The sequence below is a fragment of the Haliotis rubra genome, unplaced genomic scaffold, assembly GCF_003918875.1.
Source record: "Haliotis rubra isolate DU_JTF1 unplaced genomic scaffold, ASM391887v1 Scf78, whole genome shotgun sequence".
In the NCBI taxonomy this organism is placed as follows: domain Eukaryota; kingdom Metazoa; phylum Mollusca; class Gastropoda; order Lepetellida; family Haliotidae; genus Haliotis; species Haliotis rubra.
The window spans coordinates 1,502,979-1,527,077 of record NW_025767501.1 but is presented as its reverse complement, the minus strand read 5'-3'; the positions used below and the strand labels follow the sequence as shown (position 1 = coordinate 1,527,077).

Sequence of the window (24,099 nt, the reverse complement as noted above, 5' to 3'; positions counted from 1 at the left end):
GACAAGACGGGGGACCACTCTAAATCAAATAGCACCACATTACTTTCATTAACCAAAGCGGTTACTCGATCTGGCCTGTTTAGTTTGGAAAACAAAGGCCTAATTGTTGTTGTTGTTGTTGTTTGTTGTTGTTGTTGTTGTTGTTGTTGTTGTTGTTGTTGTTGTTGTTGTTGTTGTTGTTGTTGTTGTTGTGTTGTTGTTGTTGTTGTTGTTGTTTGTTGTAAATGTTGTTGTTGTTGTTGTTGTTGTTCAATCTGGGATTGCTTGTAAGTTGTTAATGAAATTGTATCAATCTGGGATTGCTTGTAAGTTCAATGAAAGTTCAAACGCATATAGGATTCAACAAAAGTGATCTACTTACGAGTTCCCTCTCCTTATGGTACATATAGACATTCAAATCTACAAAATTATAAATGCTGTATTTTTTAACAAAATATGAAAGGGTTATAAAGGTGTCCTGGGAAATGGTACGTGTCTGGAGCCCGTTTTTTAGTTTAGAACGGGACATTGTATTAGGTGTGCAGTGAGTGAAAGAGATATTGTATCTGGTTAGTCAAGAGCTTCACTGGCTTTCATTCTTCAAAATATTGTAATATTTGTAGCTGAAAACAAAAGTTGTCTTTTATTATCTGGAATCATATGCCTTTTCATCTATGCAATCAAACTAATAAGTAATATGATCATGTCTGTTGTAAACGTTGCCGATTTTCACCTGGGTATTTCCATTCTCATATTAACAAAACATAATTTGTATTTTGGTTTTGCCTTGCTGATACGAGGCTCGAACCACGGAACGCTCGGAAACAAGGATTAAGAGAAGTACCTGTTCGAAACGGTTAGTGTCGAAATTACGTCCCTTGAAAATACAAGGGAGGTAACTCTAAAGTAGGTGCCCGACTACAGAAATGGGTTGGTTCGGGGATGTCTTCCCGACAAAACAAAGTTTTGTAGTGTTTATATCATATATGGCACTTTTTATTAACCAAGGTGAGTAATTTGCTTCATCTTACCCGTTTTCATATGCTGTAGTTGTTGACATATAAAAGTGGAACTTGTGGCGCGTAAAGGCAGCCCTTGAAGAGTGGAAACCCGGAAAGTGTAGGCTAACACTAGCAACAGTAGTAACAGTCAGAGACCAGCCCTAATGTAGTCGTTTGTCATCCTCATGTAGATCCGTTTACATGCTGTTGTTATGAAAGCGCTTTACAAATAGGTTCTATACCGCACGTGCTTTCGTTTTGGGGGATCATATAATGGACGTGTTGTCATTTATGGATACACCTGAAATTTCTTATGTAGTTTGATTGAATCTACTCGGATGACAGGACAAATAGGTGTTTCCTCACAATTTAAATGTAACAGTTATCGTCATTTCAGAATTCCTCACGTCATTCGTGAAATATTATATATTTATATCATAATAAACGTCAAATAATTGGTTGTGTCCACAGTAGCTTGATAGGGAATGAAACAATTAATGACTTTTGTGAACTAGATCTTGATATTATATCCTGGAGTAATGTAAATTCGCGGACATCTGTTTTCGTGCACCTATCATTTCCGGGTTTACGCGGTTGCTACATACAAAGTTGTGATGTCAGATTTCTTGTTTGTAAACAAGAAGTCATCATCGTTTTGCTGCTGTCACGATTTGGAAATCACAAGCTTCAAAGGAGAGTTTTTTATCCAAAATTTTCTAGCAAACGTATTTTTATGCTTCTGAACTAATGCAAAAACATCAAGACGAAAATGAGCCCTAAAAAATAGTTTGAATTCATGACAGCCCCAATCTACCGGTCGTCTGCATTGGTGAATGGTAACGCTGAAAGGTCATGTCCCCAGAAGGTGGGGTGTTGCCTGGGTAAAAATAATTATGGAAGCCCATTTCAGACACAATTCTTATAACTTTACATCACATTTTCATGAAAAGTTACTAAGTAAAAGCAATTGTTTATAATTTAGGAACCAACCTAACATTGATTCACTTATTAAATCTATTACTTTTCACAATGTCTGAAAATACTTATTATATTTCAAATGAACATATATTATCGACAGAATTAGAATTATAAACTATTTTTCACAATGTTATTGAAAACAAAAACAAAACGATTCGGCAACGGGTCCACATAAAAGTTGTCAAAGAGCAAAGTAACGATGTTTCGAGAATAAAATCAAGAACAGTACTCATAAAAGTTGTCAAACGCACAGCATAAGTTACTATTTGCCTTCTAGTTGATTGCGATCATGAAATGTAAGCCAAATAACATTTCGGCTTTTGTTAAGTAAGTTTCTTATCTTGTTAACAAATATCAGTAAAAAATAATTTTATAATCCCAGAACTATTAATGAAAATCGATAATCGCAAATAAACTATTTGACTCCATTCGTAACTAATCGCTTCTTTCCGTGACCAAAGCTCTTCGGCTTGTCCGGAATAATATGAATTGGTCACGAATGTATTTGACTCATTTCACATTTTACTACACGTGGGGGCGGTGGGGTAGCCTAGTGGTTAAAGCGTTGGCTCGTCACGCCGAAGGCCCGGGTTCGATTCCCCACATGGGCACAATGTGTTAAGCCCATTTCTGGTGTCCCCCGCCGTGATATTGCTGGAATATTGCTAAAAGCGGCGTTAAACTAAACTCAGTCAGTCAGTCAGTCATGCCGAGGACCCGGGTTCGAATCCCCACATGGGCACATTGTGTGAAGCCCATTTCTGGTGTCCCCCGCCGTGATATTGCTGGAATATTGCTAAAAGCAGCGTAAAACCATACTCACTCACTCACTACTACACACGATTTTATTTGATTGCCACGATTTTTGACAATAATGGCATACTATTCAGGTACGAGTCTTCTTGTAGGTCATGGAAAGAGGCGAGTAGTTACAAATGTTATAGCAGATTGTGGCGAAAAAGCGTCATTAGAAACCAATGTTTAACCAATAAATTTGCTTCTTACAACTGCGAAATAACTCCTGTTACTCTGTGTTATTCATAAAAACCTTAGAAAATGGAGGTATTTCCCCCTGTTGTGTCATGTTACTGAGTGGAAAGCCAGTTATGGGGAAATAACCATCCATACATATTATTTCAGATACCTTTTTATAATTATTTTCGGAAAAATGAAAATATAGAAGAAAAAAGGTAAGGGGATATTATATCAAAAGACGTTAAAATATGGTACTTGTTGGTCCCTGCCTGGCGCTCAGCATCAATTGGTACAACAAGGACTGGTCAGCTCGGAGTCAGTATAATGTGTCTGAGTGGGGTATTCATGCTTCACTGCGGCTTGGTATCTCATTGGGCTAGCACTATAAAACCAGCTTCAATCTAGGCTAGTACAAGCAGCCGCACCTACACATACACACGCATGCACATCGATAATGAGCGAAATATTCTCCAGAGCGACGTTAAACCCAATAGACCGATCCAGTCTGTCAATCAAAACTGGCGCATGCGTCAATTTTGGCCAATCGGCAGGCCGGGCGCGCTGTGTGGATTTGTCAGACGTATTTCCGGGGTCAAACGATGCATCCGAAGCGATGTGCTTCAAATTATGCCATTTACACTCGCTATATTTATTACATATTGCTGCAATTTGATGTGTACCTTAACAAAACCATTACTGTCAAGACAACAAAAATGACGGCGGATCAAGAAACGCGATAGGCCTAACGATCAGTTAAATGTCTGCACCATCGTTCAGGAAACCTACGTCTGCCTGCTGATGAGAATTTGCACGAATTTGCACATGTGCAAAATCATTACCAATTGATGACAACAAATAGCAGTTTAAGACTTTGCAAGTGTTATAAACACGGACAATTCTTGTAACTGCAAAATTGTTTTTGCTTAACGTTTTTAGTCACTACTAGGCATTGAGTTGGTACGCCACAAAGCTCAAAAGAGACAGGCGAGAAAGCCGTGACACAATGTAAACAAATCTTCATTTCGGTTAGGGTCAACCGAAATAGCAAAACATGTTACATGAAAGAACAATGTGGCGGATATTGTCCCCTTCGCTCTCAGATATTCTTCAATTTGTCACACATTTTAGGATGTTTTAAGTTTCATAAGCACAATCTGAAGACCTACAGTATCTTGTTAACAGAGCAAAATATTCGAGGAGTAATATTTTCTATTCAAACGGAAATATTGTCAGTGTCAGCAGTTGCCTATCATGCAATATCCAAGTATCAAAATTAGTTCATATGAGTGCCTATAAAACCATGCTTTAAATATTTCAGATTTTTTATAAAGAATTGCATGGGACTTTGAACTGAATTACCTTCCTCCAAGGTTGATCAAATACGAAAACTATGTGAGAAGAATACTTTCTGGAGTATTGGACCGAGTGAAATAAAGTGTATATCTTAATTATGAGAACATTATTTGAAGTTTTGTTACCACATAAATTATTCACATATAATGGTACATTTTAGGAGTAATATTACAACTGTAATTTTGATTAATTCACTGGAAATGATATCAAGGTATGTTTTCAGAATCTTGCCTTTTTTAGTGAACGTCGAAGGGTAATAAAATTAATAATAATCTAATCAATAATAAATAATTATTTAATTGATTGACATATAAGATGTTTTAGATTTTAAGGCAGAACTAGGCAAACAAACACCATACATATCATGGCAGGACAATCACTTGTTATTAACTTAGTTTCTTGGCTCCTGCTTTTAGATGTTTTTTTTAAATACTACATTTACTAATAAGATAATTCTGAAAGTGATTGCTAGTATCATAACTCATTAAAGTTATTTCAACATCCAGAAAATTTGAAAAAGCAAAGGCTACGTTTTTGTCAAACCCTGGTCAGGCATTATCCAGTCCTGGAACAGAATAACTCACAAAAATCTCAGGTGACTTTTCATGTAACGGAATAAAGATTGAAACATATATTTAACCCATATTTGATGTAATTCTTCTGATAAATCATACGTTTTTTAGGAGGTTACTACTATTTGAAGACTGAGCCAAAGCTAGTGTTTATTAAGATGGTGGATTTCGACAAATTGTTCAAGGTTTGTTGATGGTTATTTGCAAAATGGGCTTCATATTAAATTGCACACTGGTTTGTAGGAGGTGAACGCTTCAGGACATTTTCATGTCTGTTTTCCTAAACCTTTGTTATGACTTTTACCAAATTTTGAATCAACTTTACTATAATTTTTATGACACCAGTAAGTATCTCAGAAAAGGAAATAGATCAAAATCAGTGTTATGCCCTCTAGGGATATGGTCTCAGATCTAATAAAACAAAGATTATCATTGTTTAATTAAGAAGCAATAATTGTATTGACAGAAGGCTTTGAACATTGGATATATTCTTTGCACCTTATTTACACTAGTAGTTAGCAGTTAAACATCTCTGATGAAAAAACAATAGATCTACATTTGTATTTTTGTGTAACATTCTATTTCAATGCTAGTTAATTGTTAGAATAACTGTGGATTCTCTGTTCCAAAATTTTGCATCACATGTTTCCTATTTCTGGAAGATGGGTCAGCTAGTGTACAGGTGCAGACTGTATCTTGGATCTTCTTTGTGTTCTGGTGCTGTGACATACTTGTACATAAACGCTGGCAGTTCATGAAGTCCAGTATTGTGGAAGTTTGTATGTAAATTAGGATTCCACAAGAAAGTACATATAGAAAAATTAAATGGAAATGATGATTAAAAAAATGATTTCCTTATATTCAGTGTCATTTTATCATGGTGTACAGATTTTGAAGAGAGAAACTTTACTGAGAGTTGCTGCAGATCAGCTGTTGAATATTTGCTTCTGGGTATGTCCAGATACGTCCATGGAAACATATTGTTTGTAGCCCAATTAACTTCTCCAGATTTCCAAATAAGATCAAATAGGTTATGCTGTGATTGATTTGTTTACATTAATTGTACAGAGAAATAAGGTGCACGGGAAATATTTTCTGCTTTTTATTTACCATTCTCTTAATTCATTAAAAGATAGAAACCCATGTTTTCAGATTATTGAACTAAATTTGAACAACGCAAACGGATAAGTAAAAGTACCCCAGCGCAGTGTTGATAATCTATTTATAGATACCGAAACGATGTGCAACATGACCATGTGGTGTTCACGAGTTTAAAAAAATTATAAACCCAAACAACAAAATTCAGTTATCCTTTCCCTGCTAATATCTGTGACGGAGGTGAATTGCCAGATAGATTAATTGACTCGAAAGAAATTACGCTTCCTACAGTCTCAGCAGCTAGTCGAGACGCTTTTTCATTGGGCATGTAACTCATTTTCACTCGCCAGTTGTAATCTGCCAGCTAAAATATATTAAAAATCACATACGTATATCTTGCCTCTTTAAATAACATTCACAAACGACGGATACCAAAGTATCTCACAAGCAGAATTCATCAACAACGTTCGCAATCACGTAACGTTTTCAGCGGCGGTGACGCCATTGTGATTTGCCAGTGGTTGTCCCCCCTAATGCCAAAAACGAAGTGGGCGGGGCTTATCGGCGGAGACTGGATCGGTCTATTTCACCTCACCTCACCTATGACTTCAGAGTCTCTGGGAACTCTGTGTCATGGCAGTAAAAGCCTTTGGTTGACTGGTGTTGAAAGAGTTAAACCATGTGTCACACTTTCACAATACATTGCAATACATATTGCAATACGCCAACACATATCGCAATACGAAAATTTTGGCGATACCCAACCCTATCAGTAAACATTAATTTTTTTCGCTTTCTTTTCACAAGAACTGATTTATGTTTACTTTCATTTAAGTTTCAACCATCACCTGTTTGGAAGACACGTCTTCATTTGTGTCTTTCAGTTCACAATAGCATCCACCATCACTATAATGATACTGTCAGTATTTTGTTTATTCACTTCTTTATTATTATTATTATTATTATCAATTTTCAGCTTTGCAAAGGCTAATATGTGCTTAGGCATGATGGTGCCAAGTTACGCTGGACTGTCTACATGTGCCAGAAGTTCCTAAACTTGATGCACTGCACACAGTAGAAGGATTTCACAAAATTATATTTGATACTGCCAAAGAATGCAAGTTTCATAGCATCTGGGTCAGAAGTATTTGACCAAGTCGGTCGGGTAAATAACAATTCAATTCAATTCATTTATGAATTCGGTAATGAGAACTAGAAGTTTATTTTTTATGTGCCTGACTGAGTGTGTCCTTGTTCTTTTGTTATTCATTCTTTAATTTGTCATTCAGACATCATATTGATCTATGTCTGTATTATTGTGTTTGTTCATCTCCATTAGAATGTGTGATGGATTGCTTGTGACATCTGGGCCCAGCATTTGTCATAAACTCAATGAGCAGTTCAGTATCACCAGGGACACGGGTACATGCTACTTCCCAAACTGAAACATGGACATGACCCAGAAATAAGTACATTCAGAACATAGTTGTTATAGTAGGAGACCAGGAATCCCACTTGTTTCACACTAATATCACGTAGGTACAACAGCCATCTGAACACTGCTACCTTAGAGCATCTTGAATCATGTGGTTAGACATTTCTCACTGTGGAACTGAATCGTGAAGAGCCGGGTAAGAAGTGGCCTTCAGTAACCCATGCTTGCCATAAGAGGTGACTAAAGGGATCGGGTGGTCAGGTTGACACACATCATTGTATCCCAAATGCATAGATCGATGCTTATGCTGTTGATCACTGGATTGTCCAGTCCAGACCTGATTATTTACAGACTGCCACCATATAGCTGGAATATTGCTGAGTGCAGTGTTAAACAACAAAGCAACTAATCACTGCAGAACCCAACACAGGCTGGGGTGGAGTTTTGACAATTATCACAATTGAAGGAGGTCACTCTGAGAATTATATAGCAGATAAGGTCACTGTCACAACTCACTGTTGTAGAAGCACCTCTATCAAAAAGTGGCAACTTTGACTAGTTGCCATACAAAACATACATTTTAAGTATATATCTGAAATATAGTTTTTCTGCTCTGTGTAAGAATGTCAGTGCCAGAAATATCCTAGCATCATCAGTTTTCACTCAAAAAACATGCTCATAAAATACAAACAAATATTAAAATAGTCATAATGGTACCAACATGTCAATATTGTTGATTTCATTTTATATAGATGTTTGATATGAAAATCTATAAGTGAAGGTCTCTATTGATCGTGCCTAACACAGCACTCAGCAATGTTCCAGCTATATGACAGCAAATCGTTTTCTGTTGTAGTGGTTGAATATATAGAGAATACTACACTAACCTCTCATTACATACGAATTGTACGAAACTCGTGACCGTCCTATGTTATCCGACCACGCTTTCGCTCGGTCAGATAACATAGGAAGGTCACGGGTTTCATGTAATTCATATGTAATGAGACCGAGTGTGGTATTTTACTTATTACCCACGTCTTACATTAAGTTACATGCATTAAATTGACAAAATAGCGTATTTTTGTTATGTTTTTGGTTTCAAACCGAAACCGGTTTCATAAAGAGGTTGCGGAAGAGTTTTGTGCTGTAGTACAATATTTACATGACGTCACACTGTAATGACGTCACTGCCTTGGTAACCGACGTCACGATGCATTTGTCATCGCCTCGTACAGCCTCCTACAGTAACTGCAGTTGCTTCATTCGGATAACATCACTGGTGGAAACATTGCGTTTATGTTTTTCGACGGATATAATGTCTTGGTTCGACTCACAATTAAACAGTGACACGGCAACGTTCGCAATGTTTACATTCCCACAATGCATTTAAGTTGTAGAATGAATGAATTCACGTGTTTGTTATGAATGAAAAAATAGTTACGTCAGAATGTGACCTAATTGAGAGGTCATCGGTTATCCAATCAAATCGTTAGAATCTCAGGTCAAGTCGTTACGACACAGGTCAACGCGATACGACACTCGTGTGATGTACGAGATCAGTAGGCAACTACCAATACGTTGACAACGTGGGTAATAAATCTCAGTAGTCTCTGTTTCAAACTCATATGGGCGACTAAAAAAGGGTTCGGGTGGTCAGGATCACTGACTTGGTTGACACATGTCATCAGTTCCCAATTGTGCAGATCGATGCTCATGCTTTTGATCACTGGATTGTCTGGTCCTGATTTGATTATTTATAGATTGCCGCCATATAGCTGGAATATTGCTGACTGAGGCATAAAACTAAACTCACTCACTCGCTCAATCTCGTATGTTTCTCATATTTGTCTTGTAGATTGATTCTGAGTATGTTGTCACTGGAACAGTTGCAGGAGGGTGATTGTTGACACTAGTGTTGGGAAATGGTTAAAATCTCATAATTGATGACTGGTCCATTACAACCGATCAATCATCGAAAATAATTGGTTAGCGACATTTATCAAATGTTCTTGTTATCTTTGTTAATGCACAAAAAACTATAAAAAAAATATGTAGTTCTTTGAAGTTGTTTTTTCAAATTGCACAAAATGCATTTGCAAATGTCACATCTATAAAGGAGGTCAAGTATGTTAGGAACATAATTTTCCTGAAGTCTTTTAGATAAATTCAATCATGACTTGGAACGAGCTGTAGAGCTTATGAAATGTACATTTAGTGACACAGACAAAACCAACCTTGTGAAAAATATTGTTGATGCAAACAAGTGTTCCAAAATTGTTTGTGTTCGATCATGAGAAAACATGTTCGATTGCTTGGTCGTTTTGGTCACTGCGACCAATCTTCGATTATTTCAATTAATCGGACCACCACTAGTTGACACTGCTGGTGAAGTGACAAAAAATGTGATTCAGAATGGCTGGGCAGAAATATGTCAAGTGAAAACATAATGGTGAGATGTATCAAGAAATCATTGGATAAATAATGTAATAATTTCATATGTGTAACATGCAAGGGAAAGGAAACCATCTTCACCCAAATCTCCAAAGTTTCTGACATATCTGAGGTAGGACAAGAAATAGCCAAGGCTAAAACATCTCAACCTCCGTCTAGTAGGATAAGGGAATACTAGTAAGTAGTATAGGCTGAAATGACCCTTCTGGTGTGGTGTAAAGAGTGCTACCCAAATTACCCTTGTCACGGAATGGTGAAAAAATAGCAGGGCTGGTAAATATTTCCCTTTTTTATATAGGTGGGGAAGTAGCCAGAACAAAGTACTTTTTATTGAATGATGAACATGGAGCCTGGTCAAAATCTCTCTGTCTCGCTGCTTGTTGGGGAAAGACATGTACCCTTCTTCTGGTCAGGTTGGATAAGGAATACAACTAGTCTCAGAAATGAACATACTTTACAGATAAAACAGTTCAAAATAATAATTTAAAAAAAATGTAATGAAAAGGAACCCTGAGACTTTCTTCATTTTCAGAACTGTGACTAGTAGGGCTGGATATTGCTGCGATATATTGCAATAATTTAAGAGATATTGCAATACATATTGCAATATATTGCCATAATTTAAGAGATATTGCAATTCATATTTATTGCAATAATTTAAGAGATATTGCAATACATATTGCGATATATTTCAATTTAAGATATATTGCAATACATTTAAGATATATTGCAATTCATATTGCAATACATATTGATATATTGCAATAATTTAAGAGATATTGCAATACATATTGTGATGTATTGACTAGAAGGTTTCTGCCCAAGTGCTTACATCATAAATGCATAATAGCTCTCTGTGTGCGATATCGTCTATTTAGTTGCTGTTACACCATACTTTCAGGCTCCCTGTCTCCATTGTGTATGGCTTCATGCCAGTGGTTTACAGATAAATACAATGATATAGAGGCTTAACGTGGAATGTTTGATTGAAGCATTACAACAAAGTTTTGCAAATATAATGATAAACATAATAGTATAACATGATTTTCAGTGTTGTTTGCTTCAACAGAATGCACTTCAATGCAGCGTGTAATTATTGTTTCTGTATGTCAGTGATTCATTGAGATACAACGTCAATATAAACATGTGTTAACATGGACTATTGCAAAATGAAACAAAAACATGATTTAATTTAAATTAATATCATATGTACCATTATGAAACAAACGAAAATACCAAAATACTGTGAATTGTGAAATTGTCACTCAGAGCCAGAGACTCAACTGTAAGTCCAAATAAAAAACTGGCCCATTTCAGGCCACTTAATTCCTCCAAATGAAACCATTCAAAATCACAAAATGTAAAGCATTTGGTAGAACATTTGGTACTTTTGGAGCCACTTGTAATGACACTTCCACTTGTAAAATTATACATGAAACCAACAGAGATATAGGTATATTTGGCACTTTTATAGCACATTGTTTCTGCCATGCAAATCAAGAGCAGATAATTCAACGGAAGCTAACAGTGGATGACCAAATATATTGCAGAATCTGAACCATATCGTGATAATCGTATCGCCAGATACTGTACTAGTATATACCGGTTTAGTATTAGATATACCCACACTTTCCGAGGTGTGTCGCTCAATACCCCTACTGTTTGAGTCATGTGGCCTCCAAGGCGCTAGCCGAGGAGACCACACGACTCAAACAGAAGGGGTATTGAGCGACACACCTCGGAAGTATGGGTACATCTGACTTATACCTCACTTCTGGTCGAGTTACGAGTTTACTATAACACTTTATGTTCTAAGAATGACAAAAAATGTACTTGTTTTCCATCTGTTTCATTTATTTTTAGCCCACTGGTTAAGACCCTCAAATGTCCCGCGTCTATAGTCTGTTTGCAGTGAAAACGTACCGATCAATTTCAATTTAAACAAAAAAAGTGAAATTAAGATTGCGAATCTTATAATTTGACCTTGCCAAATGAACATCTCAGAATTATATTCAACTTAGAATAAAATTTGTTTAACAAATGATCATAGTTTCAAATCAATATTATTGGTTTGTATTACAATTTTAAGGGGGTAAGCGCAGTAGTTGGAACAGTGAAACAAATGCCCGTGCGGTACGTAATGAGCGTTAACTTCGACCAAATCTACATGTTCTCGGTGTTTCATTTAATGCGCATACCCCCTTGTAATACAAACCAATAACAGCGCTTTGAAACTATGATCGTTTGTTAAACAACTCTTATCCTAAGCTGAATATAATTCTGAGATTTAAATGTTCAATAGGCAAGATAAAATTATGGGGATTTGCAATCTTAGTTTCACTTTATTTGATTTACTTTTTTTAAGTGATATTCATCGGTATGTTTTCACTGCAAACAGACTATAAGCAGTCGATTGCACGTGCATGCATGGGCTTGCACGATTTCACCACGATTTTAAAAACCAGTTCGGGCGTGAGAATGATTTCAAGTAGCCCCAAATATGCGTAATATTACGGTCAATTGACATTTGTATGGGCAGACCAATGCGCATGCATTCTCTGACTGGCATGTGGCATAGAAAACATTTGGAAGATCACAAGTTCGTCGGCCATGGATGCTGAAGAGTAGACAGAGGATTTTCTTTCTCAAATTGACAGTTCGTTAGCGTCACATTTCGACCTGGATGATAAGGAAGATTTTGAAACAATCGAAATCTCAATGTGAGTCCATTGAAATAAAATTATATTTCGCCGTTTGTTGTGTCTTTATTGCTTCGGTATACCCTAGTGAAAAAGTGTAGGTGTATCATTGATACACCTACACTTTTGACAGGTGTACCGGTCAATACACCTACACTTTTAACAAAGGAAACAATGGCAACGAGACCGGAAGTGGGGTATAACCGGTAATATTGCACAGCCCTAGTCTCTATCTGGACTTGTCCCATATTCTAGACTTGCATGGGCTTTCTTGGATATAGTAGTTTCAGGGTCTGTATGACAGACTAGATACAGAGGTTATCTCAGTTGTTGGGTTTTTCATTAAGACATGTAAAATCAGTCTGATCTGCCATTGACCTAACCATACAGAGGTTATCATGGCAATTCCAAAGCTACCTTGTTTACACATGTTCTTCACCCGGGGGACCCTTTGTGTTGTATATTGTGTTGTGCATTGTGTCATATATTGCGTTGTATATTGGGTCGTATGTGAAGGATAAAGTCACAGGTTTGAACATGTAAATTGCTGCATATCATGTGTCTGTAATTCTTTGTATTCCACTATTGTCTACTTACCTGTATGTGTTTTACAATGTACAGGACAGGTTTGTTAAGGTTTTCTGAAACTGTAAAATTTGATGCAGTATACAACATGTCATTTTAAAATAACCATGTTACCGTGTTACCATGGTTACAAACTGAAGGGAGTCCCAGGATCTTTAAGGATTAACACGGAAGTGTGCAGGAAAAAATCATGGCATTTTAGAATTAAATATATACTTACTTTTCCAACATTGAAGGGGTGGAGGGGTAGCCTAGTGGTTGAAGCGTCCGCTCGTCACGCGGAAGACCCGGGTTCGATTCCCAACATTGTACGATGTGTGAAGCCCATTTCTGGTGTTTCTCTTTCTTCTCCCCCCCCCCCCTAAAACCAAACTCACTCACTCTAACATTGAAAGTAGAACACTGAATGGGTTGAAATGTTATGCCATTATGAGTCCTCCGTTTTCAAAGCTAAACAGGCATATGTGAGGTTTATTATGCAACTAATTTTCAGTAATTTTGCCTTTTGAGACAGTAAATGGATATGATATCACAGAAAAGGGAATATTTCCAATATAGTTTAGACATCAAAGTGAGAGATCTGTATTTTTTAATTGATGTAGAAAAGTAACTTGGCACATAAACTGCAAGAGCGTTTTGGATTTGCTGAAAGATTTCCTGGATAGACAATCAAATCAGGCTGAAGATTAGACAATTTGGTTGCATTGTTCTCAGAAATAAGAATTTTGTAACAATGTATACGTTTTTGTAACTACAAGGTCGTCATAGTGCTAACAGAGCAGTATGCAAAACCAGCTGATTGCCCGGCACCAGTGACGTCATATTGTAAGGCACATAAGCCATGGTGTGCTTATTATCATGATTATCTTCATAGAACTCTCAGTAAATATGCAAAAGATGAATCTCAGTCTGTATAATGTAAAAACTGTAAGAGTTGTTTGCTTGTGATACCTCTACTATTCTATTAACTATTAGATAAATACTCTTTTTTCTTTTAAAAGCAAGACAAAAAGGTTTATTTTCGTTCAAACATGCCCATTAAAAGGTCCAAAGATGAAAGCTTTTAATGTTAAGGGTTGAATAATTATGATAACAGGGTCCCTGAACTACCATCCAACTGGACCACAAACAGAAGACAACCCAACTGGCCTGTGGTCACTATATGGTGTTCACCTGGTACACAAACTGCTAACACAATCAAAATATTACTACTAATACCACATTCAGTTACATTATTTCAGTAATCTTGTAACCCAGGTTTTGTGTTGTGGGTAGTTAATTCCACCACTGGACTAAATCTAAGACCTCCCTCGGTCTCTGGGTGTCCTCAGACTGGACCCAGGTTCAGCCATGGACACAGGATCCAGGATTGAAAACAAAATGTAGACCCTACAACTATATACTGACATAGTAGCCCTAGCTTGTTTCTAATGATGACTGACAGTCAAGGCACAAGACCAGGCATGTAAAGATTGGTAAAGTAAGCAGTGTTGGCCTGGTATCAGGGGGTATGTAAACTATCAATTTTAGGTAGTGCCCAACCGTAGACAAAAGAAGAAACACCTTCGAGTACCACTTTGTATACAAACTAGAATCACCAAAGCTACACAATTTCAATCACTGCTCTTTTCAGTCACTTCTGAAACAACACAAACTTTTATTTTGTTCAAGGCCATAGCTATGACAAATCAAAGGTATGAGCATTAACCCCCTGGATGCCACAGGGACATATATGTCCTTCCCCTTCAACCCTCAATTTCAAGTCCAATAAAAATCAAAATATCCCACGCACACAAATACACTTCACAGTTTCGAATTCTGCGGGGAAATTTCCTGTTTCTTGATAACGCCCACTAGTATTTTAGACAAAGCTCAAGTGCTGAAAATGACCTTCAAAATTGGCTTCATCGAATAATGTCGCCATTTTTGACACAGTACAAAATCGCGATTCACAGCGTTATTTGCTGTATGTTTTGAAATGTGAAAATCGGATAATTACTGGGAGTATTGAATTTCAAAAATAACATATTTATGATCACTGATATCGGTTTTACATGAAATTGCTAATTATAATTCTGAAACGTTGCCGATGAATCTAGAATCTGTTGGGATGTTTTCGAAAATGCACTTACACGAACACCGTAGAGCGCTTTCCGCCATATTGGATAGTGTTTACAAAATCACGCTTCGCGAGGCCGGTATTGAGACGCCCTATTACATCCGCATATATTTCATATTCAGCTTCGAAAAATGCATCACTGAATTCCCCATACATTTTAGAATCAAATTGCAACTGGTCTGTGTCACCAATGATAACTGTCTAGATAAAATGAGACGAAACATATTGGGTGTGAAAACGAACGCTGTGCTTGAAAGACTGCGTTAGTCTGAAATGTAAACAAAGCCAAATTCCGATTTTACACTGCGTAGCATTTTCTGAAAATTTTCAACATTCATCCGTCTATTCATTGCTTGTAATTGCTCAATACCTTTGGAATATGCATGGAAAGAGTATCGTAGCAAGAAATAGGAAATTATAAATAGATACAATGCAATGATTTGATAATTCATAAGAAATTGTCAAAGTTTCCGTGCAGCGTGACGCCATGACTGACGCCAAATCACGGAGAACGACAACGGTAATTATCTGCATTTCTGGCCTTTTCTCTTACTTATAGTGAAAATGATAAAAACATATAACAATACACAGATAGTCAGAATCATTCTGATTACTTACATGTCATATTTATGTACAAACGATCCCTGAATCAATGGAGTGAGTGAGTGAGTTTAGTTTTACACCGCACTCAGCAATATCCCAGCTATACGGCGGCAGTCTGTAAATAATCGAGTCTGGACCAGACAATCCAGTGATCAACAGCATGAGCATCGATCTGCGCAATTGGGAACCGATGACATGTGTCAACCAAGTCAGCGAAACTGACCACCCGATCCCGTTAGTCGCCTTTTACGACAAGCATAGTCGCTTTTTATGGCAAGCACATGGGTTGCTGAAGACCTATTCTACCCCGGATCTTCACGGGTCCTGAATCAATGGAAGGGTCCTCGCAAAATCCTGTGTACCCTTGTCAGCAAAGCCGCCATTTTGTAAGAAATCGGTCAGCGTTAGTGATGTCATACGTCAACATTGTTCTACATATTAGGCAATTTCTTTGAGGTGAAGGTCGGTTGAACAAGAGTAAACACAATCGCCATATCCTTCCGATTACACTGTCAGTATTATGGTGTATATTTTGCGTATAAGTTCAGATACTTTTTCATGAAACTGACTTCAGTATCTACATTTAACCTTGTTCAATATCATATCATACGTGCATCTAGGGTTTACGGTGTTTTATTCTTTGAGACTTTTTGATTGTTTGAATCATATTTACATAAGAAATTGACATATTTAGTGCAATACACCATATTCGAAACCTTTACACAAGTGTTAGAAGATCAAACGTAGCAATAACTGCAACTACTTTAGTTCCTATGATGTACAATATTCATTTTTTTTTTACTAATATTGCAATTTCATATGAACAGGTTAATGAAAGTTGATTTAATTCAACCTTATATGTAAAACTGATAATGACAATGATTTATATATGGTATGAAATGTATATGCACACATATTTAAAGGAATGGTCTTGTTCATTGCATAATTTTGTGTCGTTTTATAGACAAAAGAATTATGCATATTGATCGGCAAGGTGCGCGTTTGTTGAAACGTTTTATTATTCTCTATCATTGTTTTCGATAATATATTCAATTCATATTCGATTAAATAATATTGTGATGACAGGATATCAAACTCTAACTACATTTATAGGAAAATTGTTGAAAAATATATATACCATCTCATGTGTTAATTCGGACAAATCTTACATCCATATTCTAATATATAGTTCCACATATAAAAAGCTATCTTTTTGCATCTTTCATTGCATACGTATGAAGAGAAATAGCGACATAATCATAAACAAACAAAATTCTTATCCCAAACAAAATATTCGGGTGTTGTGAAATATTTATTTTTATTTACGTTAAATTGATACCAAACAGGTACGCGTGTTGTTCACAAAAAGATACACTGTCAAACCGTCTAATTGTTGATATATTCAGGACACTATTTAAAAAGAAAAATCAGTATTTTTATGTTTTGTCCAAAGAGTGTTAAATTCTAACATAGAAGTCTAGACCTTTTATACAATTAATGGAAATTAAGTGACATATATACTAATCAGCATACCAATGTCGTCCTTTTCCGACGTCGCAAAATGCATAAAACAAGCAATGACGTCAACTAAAATGTTGTTACATTTGAAGATATGGCTAGTACTCTGGTAATGCAAAATAAGTCAAATTACATCTACACAAACAGGAGGATATGGGAATCTAAGAACTAACTTATATATCGGATAGGGCCATTTAAATCGCTATTACGTGCTTTCACATATAATACGTTGACATCTTTTCTTATAAATTGTGAAACTACCAAAGCGCATCCGTTCACATTGGGGAACTTTGAATTGGAATAGTTTGGTTCACCATGAACATAAAATAACGAAAATATAGCGTCCGTATCCACAACAAATTCTGTCCACGTGATCTGAGTTACATTGACCTAGTGTTACACATAACGGAGTTATGCCCCCTTATCATTATACGTGTATGGCCTCTCTGACGTCGTTTGACGTCATAGAAGAAAATCCATTTTTGACATTTATTACGAGTCATTTTTAATGTTGAGCGTATAAAGTTATGCACAAGCACATAAACCCAATTTATATACACTTATGTCCTTCAGATATCAGGCTGTATTTTCTTCGCTCACACATTCCGTAAAGATGCCACATTAAAAAATTCGTAGCACAGTGCTTTTATCGGTGCGCAATAAAAAGCGGAGAAATTTACTGTTTTTAAACGCATAACAAAAATTTGGACAACATTTATCAAGGTCTATTTCTCAAACCGCCAAGGTAGTTGCAGTTATATTTATACCAACGGATAGGAAATTTAATATTCTACATTTCTAATTTTATAGCCGTACGTAGATCCAGGACCACACGAGCGCAATTCTCGCACAACGTTCACTTTTCAAAGCGTATGAAAATGTGCGTCTGAAAAAAAACTCGGCATCAAGGGGGTTAAATACATGAGACATCATGAGACTGAGGCGTCTCAGCTGATAATCCCAAGATGTGTATTTTGAATCTGGTATTTTCTCTATTCTATGTTTTAGGTCAGGAAATTCAACCATGTCAGGAAATAATAAATTTTTCCTTCCACCAGGTCTGTTTTTTTCTATGATTACCTAAATTGGTGGGCAAGAAGTAAACTTGCACAAGTCTCTAAGGTAAATATTAATAGTTTAAATGATAATTTCTTTTAAAAAATAATAAATAACAGACTGGGGTCCTGTCCGCATATCTTGACTTGCCTCTTCGAAGGATAGAATTACTATATATCTGTGTACTCAGCATTCACGACAGCCTTGGAGCATGGTTAAGAATTAAGTCCTTGGGGTTGTAAACAAGACGTTTGTCAGTCAAGAAGTCCATGAGCCAATATTTGGCTAAAACACTGAGTTGAATGTGTTAATAATCAATGTCTTTTCTGTGGTACATTTCAGCAATTCTGGTGACTGCATCGAAGACTTCCAGTAACACTTACAAGTACAACACCGTGACAGTAGTTCTCCTGACTGAGTGTGTCAAGCTGATCACATCCCTCATCCTGTATCTCAAGGAGTAAGTTATACCACATATATAATTATGGTTATGATATGATTAAAAAAAATGACGAGGCATCACGCAAAAAGCCACATGGTCATGACATGTATAATGGAATTGTAAACAAACCGGATGATGTCTTTTCTGTGGTTTTGTGATGAAAATATACTGAGTTATTAGCAATTGTTGCGGATCGAATGAGTGACATGATTTGTGTGTGTTTGCAGCCACTCCTGTGCTACCTTGAAGGCTGATGTCATCAAACACAGGCAGGGTAGGTGGAGTACTGGATGGGCACAAATTGGGGTGAACATCTTAAACAGTCATGTTTGAAATACAACTCCTTTTGTCATTTTGGGATTAACAAGATGTGTGGGATACAAACACCCATGCATGTGATGTTATCCTGAATTCCTGTTATTAATGCAATCTATTCTTGTTAAGTGGGGTTTGATGGTACCAGGATACAAATATCTACTTACTAGTTGAAGTTCTATGCATCCAACTTGGCTTTTAACAGCTTGTCATCACAAACAGCAAGTCTTATGATTGGAGAGACAATATACTATTTTCTTGTTGCCAATTTTCTCATGAAATATATTATATAGGCCACATGTCCTACAATGTTTTCATGATTTTACTGCAATTTGTTTAATGACATGTAGAATCAACAATGACCATTGTTGTGTTTGTTCCACAGTTTTAGGACTGTACTTCATGCCAGCGTTTCTCTACTGTCTGTACAACAACCTTCAGTTTGTGAACCTTGCAGCATATGACCCAACCACATATTACCTGCTTCTACAGTTCAGAGTTGTCATCACAGGGGTATTCTTCCAGGTGAGTCTTGGTTGTCACAGGGGTATTCTATCAGGTGAGTCTTGGTTGTCACAGGGGTTTTCTATCAGGTGAGTCTTGGTCATCACAGGGGTTTTCTATCAGGTGAGTCTTGGTCATCACAGGGGTTTTCTATCAGGTGACTCTTGGTTGTCACAGGGTGTTTCTATCAGGTGAGTCTTGGTCATCACATGTCTTCTTCCAGGTGACTCTTGGTCATCACAGGGGTTTTCTATCAGGTGAGTCTTGGTCATCACAGGGGTTTTCTTCCAGGTGAGTCTTGGTTGTCACAGGGGTTTTCTCCCCAGTGAGTCTTGGTCATCACAGGGTTTTCTTCCAGGTGAGTCTTGGTCATCAAAGGTGTTTTGTATCAGGTGAGTCTTGGTCATCACAGGGTTTCTTCCAGGTGAGTCTTGGTCATCACAGGGGTTTTCTTCCAGGTGAGTCTTGGTCATCACAGGGTTTTCTTCCAGGTGAGTCTTGGTTGTCACAGGGGTTTTCTCCCTAGTGAGTCTTGGTCATCACAGGGTTTTCTTCCAGGTGAGTCTTGGTCATCACAGGTGTTTTCTTCCAGGTGAGTCTTGGTCATCACAGGGGTTTCTTCCAGGTGAGTCTTGGTTGTCACAGGGGTTTTCTTCCAGGTGAGTCTTGGTTGTCATAGGGGTTTTCTTCCAGGTGAGTCTTGGTCATCACAGGGTTTTCTCCCTAGTGAGTCTTGGTCATCACAGGGGTTTTCTTCCAGGTAAGTCTTGGTCATCACAGGGTTTTCTTCCAGGTGAGTCTTGATCATCACAGGTGTTTTGTATCAGGTGAGTCTTGGTCATCACAGGGTTTTCTTCCAGGTGATTCTTGGTCATCACAGGTGTTTTCTTCCAGGTGAGTCTTGGTCATCACGTTTTTTTCAATGTATGGCAATAGTTGCATGGCTTTGTTTTTGTTTGTTTGGAAAAGAATTGAAAAGAAATGTTGTTACTCATTTCCTACATTTGACAATACCATGGACCTTTACACCATTCTCATTTGTTTTTCCTTTTTTTTTCACCAGATTCTTTTCCGAAAACAGCTGAGTCGAATTCAATGGGCGTCTCTAATTCTCCTCACAATTGGATGCATTATAAAGGAACTGAACCACCACAGCGGTGGCACCAAAACCAATTCCACAGAATCTCCCAGCACAGAGGGTGGCACATCGTTCCTCAGCTTTGACAAACTGTTTGACATCCATCTGCTCTTCATCTTGCTACAGGTTTTCTGTTCCGTGTTTGCGGGAGTGTATAATGAATACCTTCTCAAGGACAAAGGCTGTGATGTGCATCTTATGATGCAGAACATTTTCATGTACGTAGACTCTATCATATGCAACATCTTCATGCTTGGTTTCCGAGGGGACCTAGCAAGTGCTTTTTCAGTGTCAAGTGTCATTGCCATATTTTCACGGCCAGGTGTTATAGCAATCGTGTTCAATGCTGCTGCTTGTGGCATTGTCACAAGTTTGTTTCTTCGATCATTGAATTGTATTTTGAAAACATTTGCAAGTGCCTTAGAAATCATGTTCACTGCTATTTTATGTTGGTTTATTTTCAACATTCCAGTAGATGTATACACAGTGGTAGCTATTTTTGTAGTTAGTGCTGCCATCTATCTTTACGCTCAAAATCCAATCATAAATAAAGCAAGGAATGAGGTGATTGAGGATCCAAGCAAACCTGACAATGCTAAAGAATCTGTTTAGACTGTAGTTGGATTCTGAACAAAAGTGTTTATTTTCCCCTAGATCACGATTCATCTCTTTGATATCAGGGCTCCCAATAATCATGATCAGCTATATATATTTTCTCATATTTAAAGTCATTTTCTCATTTTCTCCACTTCAGTTGAAACACTTGTCATATTTGAATAATTGATAATAATATTAAAACTTTATGACATGGATGTGAAATGTAATATTTTTTATATTGATTATTGTTCTAAATTTCTTGTGAATGAGAATTAAACATAATCTCAGGACAAAATCTTAGAAAATACATAATGATTGAACAGTGTTTTATATTGTTATTACTGTTTTAGTGGTAGGTTTGCTGAATATCTGTGATCATGTGACTACATTCCCTTCACTAATTCAAGTACAGTCAGACCTTGTACAGAATTCAGGTGTGTCAAAATCCCCTGGTGTGTCAATTCCCCTGGTGTGTCAAATTCACAGTCCTGTCCAGAGAAGTTTTTAATATATGTGCAACTGTTTTAGCCCGGATGTATAGAATTCCTGGTTGTCTTGAACTCAATATTAAACTTATCCTCTACATTTAATTCAATTAGATTTTGAATACACACAAGTCTGTAGCAAGTGTAATGGTCAAGTAGAATGGTCTATACACATATCCGACAATCTGTGGTCTGTGATCTGTGATCATCATCATTGTACAAAAGCTATTTGCATAATATGCACTTTGTAATCCATTTGCTTCTGTTTCATGGTAATATTTAATCTAAAGTGCCAAATTCAAGATAAGTGAAACTGTTTCTCAGGTCCCCAGGAGCTGAAGACACCAGGGTTTGACTGTATAAGCATAATCTCTAGTATAATCTATTCTCTACCTGGATTGCCAAGTGGCATCACACATCATAAGGTCTAGTGGACCACACCTACTGTTGCTCCCATTTGTTTTGGGTTTAAATCCCAGATTGGCCTCTTATTGTCCTGCTTTGGTGTGTCTGCATGATAGTGGGCTTCAACCAAGGCATTACATGTGTTCAAGCTACATCACTCAGGGGACTAAGATGTTACACAGTGATAGGATATACTTTTGATGGGTTATACCTAACACACTCTGTTCTCAGCAAGGTATGACAGTACTGACCAGCTAAACTTCTGCATCATTGGCCTGCCATTCATGTCAGATAGTGATGTATTTTGATAATATTCTCATGGAAAAAGAATAAAGGAACACACAAAAGTGCAAGTGTTCCTATACTTGTTTCCGGGTTTCTTGTCATGCTTAAAATCTCTGTGTGGGTGAAAATCTGGAAATAAGAAAAGAAACACTTGTATTTCATGTTCTCCCTGAATCATTTCCGTGAGTATGTTAATATGATAACTAACAATCATTATCATAATTAGCCTGGCTGAGATGAGCAATACCCAGCTGACAAAGTATTCCATGAACTTGTAATTAGATTTCGTACCCTTATATATAATACTTCATTAGTATTCCAACCCAATACATAAACAGAATTGACGAGTATGAGTAAGTCAGAAACCATACTGTGTTTTATTTCTATGTTGAGTAGGCGTTTGCAACACATTTAAGAAACATAATAATAGATGATGTAATTTTATATATGGCGATCAAATATTGACCTTATTAAGTATTGGATTTATAGTTTAGTTTGAATTCAGGAACCACTCATGTGATATATGTTTGTTCATGTACACCATGTTCACTGGAAACATTTCTTGACTTTTTGCAATGTTCGGGATCCAAATGCATAATAGCATTGTAAAAAAGGCTTCTGTCTGAGGGAGTTTGTCATGAGTAATCATGTAACTGTATGTTGGACAGTCAAACACAGATTACTGGTAGTATCGCTGGTCCACAGTTGGGGATTGGTTGGATGTTATTGGGAGCAGGATGGACTGGTCAGTATACACATGGGAAAGGTGGTAGCAGTTTTTTTGTTGTTGATGAGGGTTAAAATACTTATAAGGAGAACGTCCTCGTGAGAGTTGTGGTGCTGAATTTATGAATTAACAATTGTATGTATGGCCATAACAACTGATTTATTAGGATCTCATCCCAGTTTACCTCACCACAGTACCAAAGACACTTTCTTACTTGATGGTATTTTCCTGCAGACAAAACAATCACGCGATGTTGCCTTATGCCTTCACTTGATGAAATGCATATGTGAAACCGAAATGAACCCATGATGACCCTCCAGTTTGTTCTAGCAGAACCCAAGTTTGAGTATGTCCACCACGGCAGCCATATTAAAAACCCATCTATCCCAGGCATTTACCTGTATTTATTTGTGTACAAACAAATGAAATTTGATAGTGTGTAATGGGGCTTAATTTATGTGTGCTGTTTTTGATGGTTGTGACCTTTTTTACTTTTCTTTGCTAAACTGAAAGCTGAAACTTCTTGTGCCCTAAGTCAGCCATTTTGTTTGTAAATGTCATGAAATTTGGTACATGTGTTGTTGTGGGTGGGGCAAGATATATGTTATGATTATGAGGAAATGTTGATCCATTTATAAACATGGCTACCCAGCAGCAATATTGAAAAACCTAGTTATTGTCCAACATGAAGCTTCCCTATTTTGTGGTATTGTTTTTTCCTTGGTTTGATCTTTGCACTTTGACTGAGTGCTGATACTTCTTATGGTCATTTACAGTGT

The 24,099-nt window shown here is 37.0% G+C and overlaps 1 protein-coding gene across 1 annotated transcript; it reads left to right on the top strand.

Moving 5' to 3' along the window:
- Positions 1-866: 866 nt before the first annotated feature.
- Positions 867-23,808, top strand: LOC124260849 (UDP-galactose transporter senju-like). Its single transcript, XM_046695166.1, has 5 exons — positions 867-987; positions 18,765-18,882; positions 19,092-19,138; positions 19,565-19,704; positions 20,747-23,808. The coding sequence occupies exons 1-5, from the start codon at positions 906-908 to the stop codon at positions 21,431-21,433; spliced, it is 1,074 nt and encodes a 357-aa protein (XP_046551122.1). The 5' UTR covers positions 867-905; the 3' UTR covers positions 21,434-23,808.
- Positions 23,809-24,099: the final 291 nt, after the last annotated feature.

Coding starts and splice junctions, on each gene's coding strand:
- LOC124260849 (XM_046695166.1), top strand. CDS start 906: ATGGGTTGGTTCGGGGATGTCTTCCCGACAAAACAAAGTTTTGTAGTG. Junction 988..18,764: donor GGCACTTTTTATTAACCAAG/GTGAGTAATTTG, acceptor GGTACATTTCAG/CAATTCTGGTGACTGCATCG. Junction 19,705..20,746: donor TCACAGGGGTATTCTTCCAG/GTGAGTCTTGGT, acceptor TTTTTTCACCAG/ATTCTTTTCCGAAAACAGCT.